Here is a 19932-nt window from a genome sequence, read left to right as displayed (position 1 = left end):
TTTAGGCTCCAAAGGCTCCAAAGGTTACAAAGGTTGAACCAGAGGATTTTGCTATGTGGCATAGCAAGAGTAAGGTTGCAAAATGAAAACATGAGCACTTAAGTGAGATTGTATGGATATATAGATACCCCAGACTCCTCACCCCACTCATGTCTCAGAATCCTGGCAGGTGATTTATACCTATAAGCCAGTAGTAAGAGACTCCCTCATTAGGAGAACTCACAGGACCAAGAAAAAAACCTACACATAATTTTAGGGTCCCTCAATAAAAAAAGCAACACTTAACTATCTACCAGCTGACAAATCCTGTCAACCTTACAAAGACCTTTTAAGCAGCTTTTTAGGGCTTCAATTTTTTTTTTTTTTTTAAGGATTTTATTATTTATTCATGAGAGACAGAGTCACAGGCAGAGAGAGAAGCAGGTTCCATGCAGGGAGCCTGATGTGGGACTCGATCCCAGGACTCCAGGATCTCACCCTGGGCCGCTCAACCGCTGAGCCACCCAGGCAGGCATCCCTTAGGGCTTCAATCTTAAATATGAATGAAGAGCCAATGATCACTAAACATTGAAGGAAAGTCTTGAATGACAGATTTCAAACAAAAAACAAATTTGAAAAAAATCAATGATTTTTGACCGGAGAAATTACTGAAAAACTGAATTAATATTTTTAAACAGAAATGAGAAGTACTGCATCACAAAAGAACATAAAACTATATAAAGAGAAAAGAGATCCTGGAAATTAAAATATATATGTATACACACACACCTATATGAATGATATCAGAAAAAAAATTCAAAAATGTTTAGAAGAAAGAGTTGAGGAAATTTCCTAAGAGGAAGGAATAAAAGATGAGGAGATTAACATGGAAGTTGGAATTAAAGATGACTACACAGGTCCAAGAGGCCTAATAGGTTACTAACAGAAATTCTAAAAAGAGAGAAGATAAAAATGGAGGGAGAAAATGATCAAATAAATGATACAAGAAAATTTCTGAGAACAAAAGAATACAAGAGCCTGCTAGGTACCCACCACAATGAAAAGAAAAAACCCCACAGGCATCATCTTGAAATCAATCTATGAGGGATAAAGACCCTACAAACGCTAAGAAAAAAGAACAAAAACAAGTCACAGACAAAGGCTCTGCAGTCAAAATAGCACTACCACAACAAGACTTTGAGCATCAATCACATGTAAGTGAAGAATAATGGTATTTTCAGACATGCAAAGTTTTAAAACACTTAAAGAATGAAATTCACCCTTTCATAGTTAGCCCCTGCATCATTTGCCCCACCAAAAGAAAGAAAGAAACCAAGAAAGGGAATTAAAACTAAGGAACAGGGATCCCTGGGTGGCGCAGCGGTTTGGCGCCTGCCTTTGGCCCAGGGCGCGATCCTGGAGACCCGGGATCGAATCCCACGTCGGGCTCCCGGTGCATGGAGCCTGCTTCTCCCTCTGCCTGTGTCTCTGCCTCTCTCTCTCTCTCTCCCTGTGTGACTATCATAAATAAATAAAAATAAATAAATAAATAAATAAAACTAAGGAACAGAAAAAAAGGTGAAGGGAATTCCCTGGATTATGAAAGAAGGAAAATCCAAGAAGGCAACAGTGTGGCAAGCCTAGAGAGTGACCACTCCAGATCAGAAGAGGAATGCAGAGGGCTCTACAAGTATGATGCATAACACATGAATATATGAACAAGGAATTGATAAAATATCTGATTGCTCATACTAAAAGGAATTTTATAGTTGTTTTTCAGAGAATGTTTGAGGGATAACTGGTTCTAGATATCTAGAAAAATAACCAAAGTAAAACAAGACAATTATTAAATCTAAGGGCAAAAAGGAAGTATAATCACAGTTCACTGTACAGTTAAGCTAGAGAACAATATTTACATTGTCAATAATCTGAACAATGTGACTTAAACAAATGTGTATGAATATATAGTGGAGAATATGCAGGAAAAGAAAAGTGTATATACATGCATGGTTAAAAGAGAGGTAAATTTTTATATTCTATAGCATAAATTTATAGATAATATCTAAAATTGTATCAGCAGAAAGTAACAGTAGAAGTTATTTTTCCAGTAACAGTAAAACCACCTTTCTGTTCAGAAATTCACTAGAAAAGTATACACATAAAATTTTTAAGTCTTCTTGACAATGTTAGAGAGCGATCAGTATAGTAAAGAATTATGGGCTGAAGTCTGGAACAAAAGAAAATTCAGACTAGGGAAGTAGTTAAAGCCATCTTCATCTTCTCTGGTAACATTAATCAATTCTAAAAGAACCGGCTGAGAGGCTGGGAAGATGAGATGAGCTTTTTTTTTTTTTTTTTTTTAAAGATTTATTTATTTATTTATTCAGAGAGAGAGGAGAGAGAGGCAGAGACACAGGCAGAGGGAGAAGCAGGCTCCACGCAGGAAGCCCAACGTGGGACTGGATCCTGGGTCTCCAGGATCACACCCCGGGCTGCAGGTGGCGCCAAACCACTGTGCCACAGGGGCTGCCCCGAGATGAGCTTTTGGCAGAATCAAGAAGCTAGGGGGATAAAAACTCTATCAAAGAGGTAGAAGATAAGCCAACTGCTAAACCTCAGGCTTCGGGTAAGAGCCTTATCTGAATCATCTCAGTTCTCAAATGAGTTAAAGTGATGTGGGATTGTTAGTGAGCTTACTTTAGCTACCAGCCGGAAGCTAATGTAAATCCTCTATGAAGGAAAATAATGTCATCTAGAAACTAAAATTATCTAATTTTTCATAGTCAATGTCCAGAACTCAATTATTTAGAAAGAAAGCAAACAATGAAAAAAATGGACTAAAGACCTCAACAGACACTTCAACCAAAGAAGATGTGTAGATGTCAAAAAAGCATATGAAAAGAGGTTCCAGAGCATATGCCATTAGAGAAATGCAAATCAAAACAACGAGATACTATTATGCTCTTATTAGAATAGCCAAAATCCAGAAAACAGACAACACCAAATACTGGCCAGTATGTGGAGCAGCATGAACTCTCATTTATTTCTGGTGGAAGTGCAAAATGGTACAGCCATTGCAGAATACAGTTTGCAGTTTCTTACAAAACTAAACATACTATTATCATATGATCCAGAAATCATGGTCCTTGATACTTACCCAAAGGAGCTGAAATCTCAGGTCCACACAAAAAGCTGAATGTCTATAGAGGCTTTATTCATAATTATAAAAACTTGGAATCAACCAAGATGCCCTTCAGTAGGTGAATGAATAAACAAACTATGGTACATTCAGACAATGGAATATTACTCAGTGTGAAGATGAGCTATCAAGCCATGATATGAAAAGACATGGAGGAAACTTTGGTGCATATTACTGAGTGAAAGAAGTCAATCTTAAAATGCTTCATACTGTATGATTCCAACTATATGACATTCTGGAAAAAAGCAAAACTATGGAGACAGTAAAAAGACCAGTGGTTGTCGGTGTGGAAGTGAATGGGAGGAATAAATGAGAGGAGCACAGGTTTTGAGGGCAGTAAAAATACTTTGTATAATATAACAATGGATATTATGTCATTATACATTTGTCCAAATCCATATAATATACAATATCAAGAGTGAACTTCAACATAAACTATGGACTTGTAGTAATGATACTATGTCAGTGTAGAGCCATCCTTGGTGGCAAACATACCATTCCAGTGAGTGATATTGATAATGGGGAGGCTGTCCAGTGTGGGGAAATCTCTGTACCTTTCTCTCAATTTTGTTGTGAACCTAAAACTACTCTAAAAAAAATAAAGTATTTAAAAAAGAAAAAAAAGAGACTGGACAACCACATGACTAAAAGCCAAGAAAAACAATGGTCATAGGCCCATAGGAGATTCAGATAATGTAGTTATCACATACCAATTTTAAAAAATAATGTTTTAATAGTACAACTATGAGAAGGAAACAAGGGAATGGGACAGAAAAAATAATTGAGAAGGTAAGGGATAAAATTTTTCTAAAATCAATGAAAGATATCAATCCAGATTTCTTTTTTTTTTTTAATCCAGATTTCTACTAAGATCAGTGAACCTCAAGAAAAATAAATATAAAGAAGACCACACCTAGGCACATCACAGTCAAGTTGCTATAAACTGAAATAAAGAGGAAGTCTTAAAAGTGGTCAGAGAGAGGTAGCTGGGTGGCTCAGTTAATTAACTGTCCAACTCTTGATTTTGGTCTTGATTTTGGCTCAGGTTATGATCTCAAGGTTGTGGGATTGGGCCCCATGTGGGGCTCCACTCACATTCAGTACAGAGTCTGTTTTTCCCTCATCCTCTGTTCCTCTCCCTGCTTGCACTCTCTTTCTCAAATTAATAAATAAAATCTTTAAAAAAAAAAAAGTGGTCAGAGAAACAATCACCTCCAAAAGACCAACAGGAACACTTAAAATTGACTTACCAGTAGAAACAACAGACTCCAGAATATAATGTTCTACAATAAATTCAATTCGTTCAACCACCTGACAAATATTTATTGACTACTATATGCTAGATACTGTGCTAGGTACGTTGGGGTACATCAATGAACAAAACAAAGAATATGTTACTTGTATAAAATTATATAGTAAACATTTTTTTTAAAGATTTTATTTATTTATTCATGATAGACAGAGAAAGAGAGAGGGGCAGAGACACAGGCAGGAGAAGCAGGCTCCATGCCGGGAGCCCGACATGGGACTCGATACCGGGGCTCCAGTACCACGCCCTGGGCCAAAGACAGGCACTAAACCGCTGTGCTACACAGGGATTCCCCTATAGTAAACATTTTTAAGAAATGAAATTATATAAAGCATGCTTAACAGTTTATTTAGGAAATATAGTTCATTTCTGCAATTAGAATTATTTAAAATTTTTATCCAATAGACATAACTGGTACCTTTTCACTGATGCATGAGATTCTTTATAATCAAGTAGAGTTTATTTATTGCACAATTAGACAAATCTCCTAGGCTGGCTTTTCGGTAATAAAAAGTCATGTAATTTCAGAGCTAATGTTTCCCGATGACGCTAGAGGTCATCTAGTCTAGACTCTTCATTAGAGATGAAAAGAGCAAGGCACAATATATTTGGCTTTCCAAGGTCACAGAAGTAAGTAGGGAGACATGCTAATGACTTCTAGTCAAATGTTCTTTGTTGCTGTTTGGTTGTGAGTTTATTTTTTTTGGGGGGGGGGGGGGATGATTTAATTTTTATCAATATAACATGTACATAATTTTAAAGATAATTTTATAACACTTAAAACAAAAAGCAGCAGTGTCTTGCTCTTTCTCCACCCACCTCCAAACAGAAGCATGTTTAACTTTTATTATTGTTGTTATTTGATAGAATGTTTTTATTATTTGTTGTGTGATAGCTTGTTCTGTGTACACATCTAAAGTGTGTGAGAGAAATCCTTTTCCACTTTTAGTCATTTCGCAGCCCATGCCTTTCATTTAAATGCACAGGTGGGATAACTGGCAGGTCACTAGTGATCCTGTTGCTATACTGTTAACTACTGAAATAGATTTTTATGTGTTATTTTTGGAATATGTTTCATTTCTTTGGAGATGGGGATGAATACCGGTTGCACGGGATTAGTGGTTCCATAAATATGTATCTTCAGAGCAGACAAAGCCTCAATTTTACATTGCAGGGATCCCTGGGTGGCGCAGTGGTTTGGCGCCTGCCTTTGGCCCAGGGTGCGATCCTGGAGGCCCAGGATCGAATCCCACGTCGGGCTCCTGGTGCATGGAGCCTGCTTCTCCCTCTGCCTATGTCTCTGCCTCTCTCTCTCTCTCTCTCTCTCTGTGTGTGTGACTATCATAAATAAAATAAAATAAAATAAAATAAAAAGTTAAAAAAAAATTTTACATTGCACATACGTTTTTCCTGGAGCTTTAAAGTATAAAAAGTTAAAACTAAAATTTTCCAAAGTCTTTAACATTTTAACTAAAAAGAAAACATTTTATGATGACTAAAACTTTATAATTATACATAAATTCATATCCATGAAGAAACAATACACAGCAAATCATTTTCATCTTGGTAGAATATTAGCTATACCACTAATCTGCCTTTGGCATTTGAAGTGATGCTTATTTTTGCCATCTCACCATTTCCTTTGTAATGGAAAGCACTGAACATAAGACAAATAATTTACTTTAATAATTATTATTCATGGACTGGAAGATGGCAGTGGAGTAGGAAGATTCTAGGCTCACCTCATCCCACAAATACAACTAGATAACTATCAAATCATCCCAAATACCCTAGTAATGACACGAAGAGTGCCAGAACAACCTTCATAACTAAAGGTAGAAGAGGTTACATTGAAAAGGGCAGAGAATACAGAGATGTGGTTTAGGAGACAAATGGATCCTGGCCAGTGTAGTAGAGAGGGAGCCATGGTCATAGAAAAGGGTGAGAGACAGATTGACACAAAAGGGAGTGGACAGGGAAAATGAATCCCCATAGCAATTGGCTTGGAAAACCAAAGGGGTGGAGTTTTGTGACTTCTAGCAATTAATGGGGCTTAAAGTCTAGAGTTTTAAAGGTCAGTGGGCTTAGATGGATAGAGCCCAGAGGGCACTGCACTGCTCTTGGACAGAAAGTGAACAAACCACCTGTGGACACACAGAATGGAAACTGTGGTCTGAAGAGCACCTGGGGCACATGGTGGGGATGTTATTTACTCATCTTGGAGTGTGTCCCAGAGACAGCATTCACAGAGAGATTGCTCTGGGAACAAAGGAACTGGCTGGTGCCATTTCCCTGCCCTCCCCCTCAGCATAAGCACAGGGCCACCTGTGGGAACCAGCTCAGAGCCAACAGCTACCTAACTTGCTTATACCAAGCCCCACTACCCTTCCCTCCACACTGCAGTGTAACTACCCCACCCCTCCTAGTCATGCTTGCCTCAATCCCAGTGTAGCAGGCAGCTTCTCCCAGAAGACCAGACTAAAACACTACTCATACAGTGCCTCCCACCTTGGGAGTTTTGTGAAGCCTTGGTTCCAGTGGTAGTGGCAATAGGTCTTCATTTCACAAATAGACCAGACCACACCTAGTTAAAACATGCCACCATTCAGGCCAGGGACCAAACATTGTCCACAACAGGGAAAGAGAGCCTCTTCAGACCACTGGTCTGACAGATAAAAGTGTCCAGGACAAAACAGCAGAGCACATGCAGCAAACACTGAAGATGCTCTGGGAAGCACCAGGATCTGGGGAAGTGGGGACACCATAAGGCAGGGCACTACAGGACCTCTTCTTCATAAGGCCATTACCCTCAAGAAAATGAGATAGAGCTGACTTTTGTAACATGCAGAAATAGGTACAGAGACTTAGACAAAATGAGAAGACAGACAAATGTATCCCAAATGAAAGAACAGGACAAGACTGTGTCCAAAGATCTAATAAGCAAAACAGATATGTCACATGCCTAATGGAGTATTTAAAGCAATGACCATAAGGATACTCACTGGACTTGAGACAAGAGTGGAAGACCTGAGTGAGAAGCTTAACCCAAAGATAAGGAATAACATAGCAGAGATAAAGACTATAATAAACAAAATGAGAAACACTCTTAATGGAACGAACAGCAAGATGGAAGAAGCAGAGGAAAAAATAAGTGACCTAGAAGACAGAGTAGTAGAAAGTAATCAAGCTGAACAAAAGAGAGAAAAAAGAATTATGTAAAATGAGAATAGACTTAATTAAAGGAGCTCAGTGACTACATTAAATGTAGTAACATTCATTATAGGAGTCCCAGAAGAAAGAGACAGAGAAAAGGGGATAGAAAATTTATTTGAATAAATAATAGCTGAAAACGTCCTTATTCTTGGGAAAGAAATAGATATCCAGAACCAGGAGGCACAGAGAACTCTCATAAAAATTAACAAAATCAGATCCACACCAAGACATACTGTAATTAAACTGGCAATATAGTAATAAAAGAAAAAAATCTTAAAAGCAACAAAAGTAGTCCTTAACTCACAAGGGATAACCCATAAAACTAGCTGGACATTTCTTAACAGAAACTTGGCATGCCAGAAGAGATTAGCATGATATATTCAAAGTACTGAATGGGAAAAATGTGGAGCCAAGAATACTCTATCCAACAAGGCTATCACTCAGACTAGAGGAGAGATAAAGAGTTTCCCAGAGGGATCCCTGGGTGGCGCAGCGGTTTGGCGCTTGCCTTTGGCCCAGGGCGCGATCCTGGAGATCCGGGATCGAATCCCACGTCGGGCTCCCCGTGCATGGAGACTGCTTCTCCCTCTGCCTGTGTCTCTGCCTCTCTCTCTCTCTCTCTCTCTCTGTGACTATCATAAATAAATAAAAAATTAAAAAAAAAAAAAAGAGTTTCCCAGATACACAAAAACTAATAAAGGAGATCATGACCATAAAGCAACCTTGCAAGAAATATTAAAGGGGACTCTGAGTAGGAAGGAGAGACTAAAAGTAATAATATAAAGGTAGGAAACACAAAAGCAGTAAAAATATTTACAGAATATTTCTGTAAAAAAAACATTCACAGGACTCACAAAATAAAAGGATATAAAAGGGCAGCCCCGGTGGCTCAGTGGTTTAGCGCTGCTTTCGGCCCAGGGTGAGATCCTGGAGACCCAGGATCGAGTCCCACATCGGGTTCCCTGCATGGAGCCTGCTTCTCCCACTGCCTGTGTCTCTACCTCTGTGTGTGTGTGTCTGTCATGAATAAATAAATAAAATCTTAAAAAAATTAAAAGGATATAAAATATAACAACATACACCTAAAATGTGGGAAGGAGAGGAATAAAGAATGGGTTCAAACTTAAATGACCACCAACTTAATATAGACTGCTGTATGCAGAAGAGGTTATATACAAACCTAATGGGAACCATATATCAAAAAACACTAATAGATATGCAAAGAATAAAGAGAAATGAATCCAATATATCACCAAAGTGAATCAGCAAACCATGAAAGACAAGAAAGCATTAGAGAAAATCTTCAGAAACAACCAAAAAACAAATAATAAAATGATAATAAATACATATACAGACTAAATGGTCCAATCAAAAAACAAGGTGAGATTAGATTAAAAAACAAGACTCATCTATATTCTGCCTACAAGTGATTCATTTTAGACCTAAAGACACCTGCAGATTGAAAAGTGAGGGTATGGAGAAATACCTATTGTGTAAATGGATGTCAAATGAAAGCTGGAGTAGCAATACTTATTATCAGACAAAACAGACTTTATTTATTTATTTTTTTATTTGAGAGAGAGAGAGAGGAAAAAGCATGAGTGGGAGGGGAGGGGCAGAGGGAGAAGAGAGAATCCCAAGCAGGCTCCATGTCCAGCATGGAGTCCAACGTGGGGCCCAATCCCACCACCCTGAGATCATGATCCAAAATGAAATCAAAAGTCAGACACTCAACTGACTGAGCCACCAAGGTACCCTGGAGAAAATGGACTTTAAAACAAAGATGATGACAAGAGAGAAAGAAGGACACTATATAATAATAAAGGGGACAATCCAACAAGAAGGTTTAACAATTATAAATATTTATGCATCAACCTAGGAGCAGCCAAATACATAAAACAGTTAATAACAACATAAAGGAACTAGTCAATAATAATACAATAATAATAGGGGACTCCACTTACATCAAGAGACAAACTACTTAAAGAGAACATCAGCAAGGAAACAATGGCTTTGAATGACACACTGGAACAGATGGATTTAACAGATATATTCAGAACATTCCATCCTAAAACAGCAGAATACATATTCTTTTCAAGTGTACATGGAACATTCTTCAGAATAGATTATAAAATAGGCCTTAAAATAAGACTCAACAAATTCAAGAAGATCGAAGTCATACTATGCATCTTTTCTGACTACAGTGCTATGAAACTAGAAGTCAACCACAAGAAAAATTTGGAATGACTACAAACACATGAAAGTTAAATAACATGCTATTAAACAATGAATGGGTCAACCAGGAAATTAAAGAAGAAATAAAGTAAGTACATGGAAACAAAATGACAATGAAAACACAACGGTCCAAAAACTGGAATGCAGCAAAAGTAGTTCTAAGAGGGAAGTGTATAGCAATACAGGCTTAACTCAGGAAGCAAGAAAAATCTCAAACAACTTAAAATTACAGCTAAAGGAGCTATAGAAAGGACAAACCAAACCTAAAGCCAGAAGGAAGGAAGAAATAAATATTAGAGTAGAAATAAATGATATAGAAACTAAAAAGGCAATAAAATAGATCAATGAAACCAGGAGCTGGTTCTTTGGAGAAAAAAAGTGATTCAAGTTGATAAACCTCTAGCCAGACTTACCAAGAAAAAAAATAAAGGACTCAAATAAATAAAATCCCAAATGAGAGAAGAGAAATAACAACCAACACCATAGAAATACAAACAATTACAAGAGAATATTATGAAAAACTATATGTCAACAAATTGGACAACATAAAAGAAATGGATAAATTGCTAGAAATATATAATCTACCAAAACTGTAATAGGAAGAAAGAGAAAATATGAACAAACTGATAATCAGCAAAGACACTGAATCAATAATCAAAAAACTCCCAACAAACAAAAGTCCAGGACCAGATGCTTCATAGGTGAATTCTACCAAACATTTAAAAAAGAGTTAATCTGTTCTTCCCCAAATATCCCAAAAAATAAAAAAGGAAAACTTCCAAATTCATTCTGAGGCCAGCATTACCCTGATACCAAAGCCAGATAAAGATATCACTAAAAAAGAGAACTACAGATCAATATCCCCAGGGAACATAGATGCAAAAATCCTCAACAAAATACTAGCAAACCAAATCCAATAATACATTTTAAAAAAATCATTCACCATGATCAAGTGGGATTTATTCCTGGGTTGCAAGGGTGGTTCAACATTTGCAAATCAATAAATACATATATCACATCAATCAGAGAATGGGTAAGAACCATATAATCATTTCAAAAAATGTAGAAAAAGCATTTGACAAAGTACAATATCCATTCATGATAAAAATCCTCTATAAAGTAGGTTTAGAGGGAACATACCTCAACATAATAAAGGCTGTAGATGAAAGATCCAGAGCTAACATCGTCCTTAACGGGGAAAAACTGGTTGCTTTTCCTCTGTGGTCAGGAACAAGACAAGATGTCTACTCTCCCCACTTTTATTCAACATAGTATTGGAAGTCCTAGACACAACAATCAGACAGCAAAAATAAATAAAAGGCCTCCAAATCAATAAGAAAGAAGTACATCTTTCAGTATTTGCAGATATACTATATATAGAAAACCTGAAAGACTCCACCAAAAGATTGCTAGAAGTTATAAACGAATTCAGTAAATTTTCGGGATACAAAATCAATGCCCAGAAATCTGTTGCTTTTCTAAGCACCAGTAATGAAGCAGCAGAAAATGAAGTTAAGAAAACAATCCCATTTACAGTTGCACCAAAAATAATGTCTAGGAATAAACCTAATCAAAGAGGTGAAAGACTTTTTGCTCTGAAAACAATAAAATACTGATGAAAGAAACTGAAGACAACACAAAGAAATAGAAAGAAATTCCATGCTCATGACTGGAAGAACAAATATTGTTAAAATGTCTGTAACTACCCAAAGCAATACATGCATCTTATGCAATCCCTATCAAAATACCAACAGCAGGGCAGCCCCAGTGGCGCAGAGGTTTAGCGCCGCCTGCAGCCCAGGGTGTGATCCTGGAGACCCTGAATCGAGTCCCACATCAGGCTCTCTGCATGGAGCCTGCTTCTCCCTCTGCCTGTGTCTCTGCCTCTCTCTCTCTCTCTCTCTCTCTCTGTCTCTATGAATAAAGTCTTTTAAAAAATTAAAAAAAAAAATACCAACAGCATTTTTCACAGAACTAGACAAACAATCCTAAAATTTGTATGCAATCACAAAAGACTCCAACTAGCCAAACCAATCTTAAAAAAGAAAACCTAAAGACATCATAATTCTGGACTTCAGGGATCCCTGGGTGGCGCAGCGGTTTGGCGCCTGCCTTTGGCCCGGGGCGCGATCCTGGAGACCCGGGATCGAATCCCACATCGGGCTCCCGGTGCATGGAGCCTGCTTCTCCCTCTGCCTATGTCTCTGCCTCTCTCTCTCTCTGTGACTATCATAAATAAATTAAAAAAAAAAAAAAATTAAAAAAAAAAAATTCTGGACTTCATGTTATATTACAAAGCTGTAGTGACCAAAACAGTATGGTACTGATACAAAAACAGGCACATAGATTAATGGAATAGAACAGAAAACCCAGACATTAACCCACAACTATATGGTCAACTAACCTCTGACAAAGCAAGAAAGAACATACAGTAGGAAAAAGTCTATTCAACGAATGGTGTTGGGAAAACTGGACAGCAATATACAAAAGAAAGAAACTGGATTTATACCATACACAAAAATAAACTCAAAATGGATTAAAGACCTAAATGTGAAACCTGAAACCATAAAAATCATAAAAGAGAACAGAGGCAGTAACTTCTTTAACATCTGAGAAAGCAACTTTTTTCTAGATACGTCTCCCGAGGCAAGGGAGACAAAAGCAAAAAATAAACTATTGGGGCTAGGGGATCCCTGGATGGCTCAGCGGTTTAGCGCCTTTGGCCCAAGGCGGGATGTGGAGTCCCTGGATCAAGTTCCACGTCGGGCTCCCAGCAGGGAGCCTGCTTCTCCCTCCTCCTGTGTCTCTGCCTCTCTCTGTCGCTCTCTCTATGTCTATCATAAATAAATAAATCAATCTTTAAAAAAAAAAACTATTAGGGCTATATCAAAATAAGAAGCTTCTGCACAGTGAAGGAAACAATCAACCAAACTTAAAAGGCAATCTATGGAATGAGAGAAGATACTTGCAAGTGACATATCTAATAAAGGGTCAGCGTCCAAAATACATAAAGAACTTATACAACTCAACAGCCAAAAAAAAAAAAAAAAAAAAAAAATCCAGTGAAAAAATAAGAAGATATGAACAGCTATTTCTCCAAAGAAGACATCCAACAGCCAACAAACACATGAAAAGATGGCCAACATCACTCATCATCAGGAAAATGTAAATCAAAACTACAATGAGATATCACCTCATACCTGTCAGAATGGCTAAATCAATCAAAAACACAAGAAACAACAGATGTTGGTGAGGATATAGAGAAAAGGGAACACCTGTGTACTGTTGGTAGGAATGCAAAGTGGTGCAGCCACTGTGAAAAACAGTCTGGAGGTTCCTCAAAAAGTAAAAAATAGAACTATCTCATGATCCAGCAATTGCACTGTTAGGCATTTACCTAAAAGAATACTAGAGCCCGGGCAGCCTGGCTGGTTGTTGGTGGTTTAGCGCCACCTTCAGCCCAGCGTGTAGTCCTGGAGACCTGGGATTGAGTCCCAGGTCGGGCTCCCTGCAAGGAGGCTGTGTCTCCCTCTGCCTGTGTCTCTGCCTCTCTCTGTGTGTCTCTCATGAAAAAATAAATAAAATCTTAAAAAAAAAAAGAATACAAGAGCCCTAATTCAAAGGGATACATAAACCCGATGTTCATAGTAGCATTATTTATAATAACCAGGAAATAGAAGCAGTCCAAGTGTCCATGGATTGATGTATGGATAAAGAAGATGTGGTATACATACACACAATGGTCTATTAGCCACAAAAAGAATGAAATCTTGCTATTTGCAATAATATGGATGGAAGTGGAGAGTATAATGCTAAGTGAAAGAAGTCAGAGAAAGACAAATACCATATGATTTTACTCATATATGGAATTTAAGAAAGAAAATAAATGAGCAAAGGGGGGGAAAAGAGAAAGAGACAAATCAGGAAACAGACCCTAATTAAAGAGAACTGATGGGGGATCCCTGGGTGGTGCAGCGGTTTAGCGCCTGCCTTTGGCCCAGGGCGTGATCCTGGAGACCCGGGATCGAATCCCACATCAGGCTCCTGGTGCATGGAGCCTGCTTCTCCCTCTGCCTATGTCTCTGCCTCTCTCTCTCTCTCTCTCTCTGTGTGTGTGTGACTATCATAAATAAATAAAAATTTAAAAAAAAAAAAAAAAAAGAGAACTGATGGTAACCAGAGGGGAGGTGAGAGGGGGGATGGGTGATACAGGTGATAGGAATTTAGGAAGGCACTTGTCTGACGAGCACTTGTCTGATGTATGGAAGTGTTACATCACTATATTGTATACCTGAAATTAATAGGACACTGTATGTTAGCAAACTGGAATTAAAATGAAAACTTAAACAATTTCGTTAACATTAATCACACTGAATATTTCATCTATCTTTCCCCAGAGGAAGCACCAAATAGTGTAGTAAACATTTTCACTCATCTGGGCTATATAAATCTAAAATCTAGTAATTGAAAATGTCATAACTATAGATGTATTTTTTAATGAAATTCTTCTCAATTTAAAATTATTTACTAAAAAAATAAAATAAAATAAAATAAAATAAAATTATTTACTGCTTCTCCCTCTGCTTATGTCTCTGCTTCTCTCTCTCTCTCATGAATAAATAAATCTTTTTAAAAATAAAATTATTTACATACTAGGTCATTTGCATCACAAATAATGAGACTAGTCACTTACATGAGACAGGAAGCTGGCTGTGGACTGGGATGATGGTACATTAGAATGAGAATGGGCGGCTGAGGATGGCTGTAGAAGGCGTGGCTTCACAGAAGTATTTGAGGTGTATCCTGGGCCCTGAAGTTCCTAGAAAGCAATACAGAGGTGAGCAAAATAATTGTCAACCTACACCTAGAATTGCAAAATCAAAATGTATTTTGCAAACATAATTTCAATCTTAGATATTGAACATCTACGAAGTCATAAACCAAAGTATCAAGCAAATGCTTCTGAGTTACTCTTTGAAAACTAAGCATATGCTTAAGAAGATGCCTTCACACTGCTAACTGAAAAAAGCATGAGATGTGAAAACACCTCGATGGTATGCTAGTAAGCTGGTTTCTAGTTTTTACTAAAGACTCCATAGTAGTTCTGGCATATAACTTGGAAAGATCCTGTACAACTATTATTAGGACTTTAATGTATGCCTGCAACTTTAAAATAGAGACATATATTTCAATAGAAAGTGTACTGTTTTTAAAGGACACATGTTTCTGTCATGCAGATGAAATCATTTTTGCTCTTCTCCAAACAAGCTAAACATACTCTCACATTGGGCCTTTGCACTTGCTTGAACTCCTTCTGTATGGAAAATTCTTCTTTCCGGTATCCTCAAGGCATACCTGAAGGTGTTTGCCTCTCTTAATCTAAACTTAACACAGAGTACAGTGCTTCATTTGTTACCACAGGAAAGGAGAGGTATAGAATGTAATGATATTTATTCAGATTTTATAATTGCTAGTATCAGATAATGTTGAAAGTACACTTGAATGTATCCAAGGCACATGAAGAAAATATGTAAGTATATCAAAGAATGGCATTATTTTTTGCTTAAATTATTTATATTGAAAAAAAAAAGACCTCACTTTTACATCCAAAGTGTGTTGAAGTTTTAGACGCACAGATTCTTGTTCCTGACGCTGTATGATATCTTGACATTCTGCAAACTGCAAAGATGCCTACAATCAAGCAATCACATGTGGTTTATCCTCCACTCTCTCTAATTTTATTAATCTATAAATACAGAGTTGCCATCTCTCAAAGGAACTTCACCCACTCTCAACACACTAACTTACATTTATCTATTTATTTCAGTAAACTTAGAACAACTGGAGGTCATGGCTTTATTCTCTGTGTCCCCAGTATCTACACAGCATTTAGTTTGTGAGGGGCATTCAAAAGGATGAAGAGATTAAGGATGAAATGACCAAATAGTTTTAGCAATATAAAAAATGTACAGAGAAATAGCCACAACTCAAATTCTTTAATTTTTTAAATTTTTATTTATTTATTTTTTCACAACTCAAATTCCTATCATGTTTTAAAATCAAAGTTGGCATAGGAGGGATCACAGGTCATTTTACCTAACCATAAAAGCTCTAATTTCTTAAGAATCAAGGACCAGTCCGGGTACATTTTTAGACTTCCAGGGTTCTCAGTGACAAGAAAGATTCATTCCTCTATGATAAACGGCAACTACAAATACAGTGTCATTAATCCTTCTCACTCCTTAAGCTGTTTTCTGCCTCCATTTTCTGGACCACAACAAATGTCAGACATTTAGCATCAAGTTGCCATCTTACTGATATTAACAACAGTATTCTACTTAGTGTTCAAGTATTCTGTGGCAGTAGGTCAGACTGCAGATAGATTTATTCAGTAAACTAAGGACATCAGGAGCATCTTATACCTTACTACTCCTGTGACTGTGTTAGCTTGAAAAAGAGAATTTTGTAAAATGTATGCATACTATACTTTAACACTTAGAAGAGCCTTCTCCATAGGATATGGTTTTTCCTTATACTAGGTGATTGTGATATAACAGAGATTTGGTTCCTATCAACATGAGCTTTTATTCAGGCCAAGGCTACTTAATAGCTATTTAGTTGATAATTACTTTACACATTTAGTTAATAACTACCTTATCAAGAGCAACTTCCATATTAGCAACCTTTTCTTTCAAACGGCGTTCCTGTGATCTCAGGACTTCTAGTTCTCCAGCCATCTTGTTTTTTTCTGTTGCAACAGTACTCAATTCCTGGCTTAATTTAGTCTTCTCTTCTTTTAGAAAATGCTTTTCCTATAATTATAGAGGAAAAAATATATCAGAAATAATGTACTGATGTAGATGCTCTGATGTGATGGAGATATGAAACTTATACAAATATCTGAACTACAGTTAATTCATATGTCATTTAATTGCTTATGAGTTGTAGCTGGGAGCCATTAGAATTGTTACCATGTACTCTCTTATTCTTATCACTACTGGCATTATTACCTCTTTCTTGGCTTATTAAATCTTTGATAAAACCTATAAAATATGTAAAATATGTATTAATTTCACAAGTTGTTTCCCTTCTGTTTGAAGGGAGTGTCTGTGGGTTTTAAATACCTTCCTGTGGGTGGGGGCAGACACCTGTGATGACAGCAGGTAGTGACCTCTTATGCTCTAAGTTTTCTCAGGGAGGATGAGGATAAGCACTCCTTTAGGTCCAAATGGGCAAATAATGGAAGAAGAAAAGAAACAAATTTACGATAAGAGAAAAGGAGGAAAGAACCCAAAAAAGGAAGTAAGTCAGTCCATATGATGAGGGCTCTGCATAAACACATACATTTGTACATATTTGGGACTGTTTAGCCTCACTCTAAAAAAGTACGTCAGCAGCTCCTTTTGGGCATGGGAAAGCAATTAACTTGAGCTGCTGTCTTCTATGCATGTTCTTTACTTCCTCACCTCCATTACAGTCAGTTCTCACGTAACTTCTTTTGAAAACGTTGATTTATTTCAAAGTGACTGATGTATCTGGGAACGTCTGAGCACAACACTGATTTCACACTTATTATGCAATTTCATTTATGAGAAATACTAAGTCACACAAAACTGTGCCGAGCTGAACAGAGCTGTGTAGGAACATACAAAAAGCATACATGCACACTCCTCAAACACCCATTTACTACTACCGCAGTTTACCTTGAGTTATGAGTCACATCCATATACATCTAGTGTTACAGAAAACTCCCCTTATACCCCCCACCATACCTCACAAGCCACAACCCTCTAATGCACACTTCCACAAGCAAACTTCAGGATAAGATAAACTTCTTCAAGATAAAGGCCCATGTTTATTGTATTACTTATGTATTTTTCTCCTCATTTAACCTATAAAACTATGCTACCATTTTCATTTGGTTTCTATTTTTTGTATGTCATTGATGAAATCTGTTAGTGTGGTACTCCTTTTTTTAAGATTTTATTTATTTATTTATGAGACAGACGGAGAGAGAGGCAGAGACACAGGCAGAGGGAGAAGCAGGCTCTCTGTGGGGAGCCCGATGCAGGACTTGATTCCAGGACCCGGGATCACGACCCAAGACAAAGGCAGATGCTCAACCACTGAGCCACTTAAGCGTCCCTGTTAGTGTAGTACTCCTCATTCCATTGTACTCATCACTCTGTGGCTTTTACTGCATTGTTTGGCAGACCATAGAGATTTTAAGAATACACATCACATAGCACGGTAGCGTGGCCGAGCGGTCTAAGAATACACATCACATAAAATCATTCCCTATCTCTACCAAGAATGCTCTTTTGCCCATTTTCTGCATTTAAAATACCATCTCTTTCAAGATCCTACTCAAATGTTCCTTCAGGCTCATTCTCTTAGTCAGAAATAACCTCATTTCTCAGCTATACCTTGTAATGCTGCTATGTCTTATCCTGCCTGTAGTATATTAAAGAGTGAACAGTATATTGACTCCTTCCACTCTGAGGACAGGGATTTACCTTATTTGCATTTGTCATTGCCTCTTCCAAAAACTGTATCTTGCTCTGAAGGGCATCTATTTGACCTCTTTTAGCTGTGATTTGCTTTTGCATTCCCATTGCCACTTTCATAGCTGGGGGGAGAAAGGAAGTAAACTGCCTTAGTATTTAAGGTTTCTATATTTTGAAAAGCTATTATAAATTGATGGCTAAACACTGTGAGAAGGTGACAAGATTCTCTAAGGCACTTGGACAGTTTCAAGAGAGTGATCACAGAGAAAGATCTTCAGATTTCACAATATTGGGATATAACAATTTTCAGAGATTTTGAGCTGAGAATGATGTTTTGTGATTTCCTTGCTATTGGTATTAATTTCATTGACCATCGTAGTTTACCATCTCCAATGTTATAGAATATTGACTAACTTCATACTTATACATATAGAAAACATATACATTAATAGTCATATAATGAATAATGTATTTTTAAGCATTTTTACTAAAATAATTTTCCAGAAATTCATATTTAAAATGCCACAAAGACAACTATTAGTTATTTGTTCATATGGTATCCTATAAAAATGTCTTAAGTTATTATATAAGGTGTCTATTATTAAGTGATCTTTTTACAGATTCCAGTGATGTCACAAAGCATTCACATTCAATTTTCATTCCTATGGTCACTGCATGTGTTTGGAACTCACTACTATTTCAACAGTCATATTGGCAGTATAAGCATATATGGAATTGTTTTAATAAAACTAGTGATGGGGATCCCTGGGTGGCGCAGCGGTTTGGCGCCTGCCTTTGGCCCAGGGCGTGATCCTGGAGACCCGGGATCGAATCCCACATCGGGCTCCCGGTGCATGGAGCCTGCTTCTCCCTCTGCCTATGTCTCTGCCTCTCTTTCTCTCTCTGTGACTATCATAAATAAATAAAACTTAAAAAAAAAAAAAAAAAACTAGTGATGGGATGAGAATGTTCAAGGCAGGTAGGAGGCACTGAATACTTCAAACATGGCAGGTCATTGAAAAGATCTATGAAGCTCATCCTTGTTTGGAGATTCAAAACCAGAGACCCTGGGAACGCCTGGGTGGCTCAGCACTTAAGCTTTGGCTCAGGGCATGATCTGGGGTCGTGGGATAAAGTCCCACATTGGGCTCCCCGTGGGGAGTCTGCTTCTCCCTCTGCCTGTGTTTCTGCCTCTGTGTCTCTCATGAATAAACAAAAATCTTTAAAAAAAAAAAAAAATCAGAGACCCAATGTTGTTTCCCACAGTTAGCTGAGGAAAGAGGTTTGAAAATGTGATGGCTTTGAGTAAGGTCCAAATGGAGCTTAGAGGTTAAAAAGAGAAATTGTACCCATCTCTAGAAACAAACTATCGGAGAGGATGAAAGGTCTGACTTCTTTCTAACAAGATATAGAAAGCTTGTTAGAAAGCTAAACTGTCAAAACAGGGTTGGTTTGACAGAACGCACTGCTTTACTAACAGAGCCACAGTC

The 19932-nt window shown here is 37.5% G+C and overlaps 1 protein-coding gene across 16 annotated transcripts in view; it reads right to left on the bottom strand.

Moving 5' to 3' along the window:
• CCDC158 (coiled-coil domain containing 158) overlaps window positions 1–19932 on the bottom strand; it is a 127331-nt gene that overhangs the window by 36117 nt on the left and 71282 nt on the right. For 13 of the 16 annotated variants that reach the window (XR_005382942.1, XM_038582390.1, XM_038582391.1 and 10 more), the window contains 4 exons: window positions 18452–18564; window positions 16589–16747; window positions 15534–15626; window positions 14629–14754 (listed from right to left, as the gene is read on the bottom strand). Coding sequence is in view for 13 of the 16 variants with exons in the window: in XM_038582390.1 (XP_038438318.1) it covers window positions 14629–14754; window positions 15534–15626; window positions 16589–16747; window positions 18452–18564 (491 nt within the window). In the remaining 3 variants the exon portion in view is untranslated. Of the gene's footprint in view, window positions 1–11075; window positions 11219–14628; window positions 14755–15533; window positions 15627–16588; window positions 16748–18451; window positions 18565–19932 lie in introns of all 16 variants that reach the window. The other 3 variants (XR_005382944.1, XR_005382943.1, XM_038582394.1) reach the window with 2 other exon arrangements.

The sequence above is a fragment of the Canis lupus genome, chromosome 32, assembly GCF_011100685.1.
Source record: "Canis lupus familiaris isolate Mischka breed German Shepherd chromosome 32, alternate assembly UU_Cfam_GSD_1.0, whole genome shotgun sequence".
NCBI lineage: Eukaryota > Metazoa > Chordata > Mammalia > Carnivora > Canidae > Canis > Canis lupus.
Note: the sequence above shows the minus strand (reverse complement) of the source record. Positions and strands in the feature narration are given on the sequence as shown.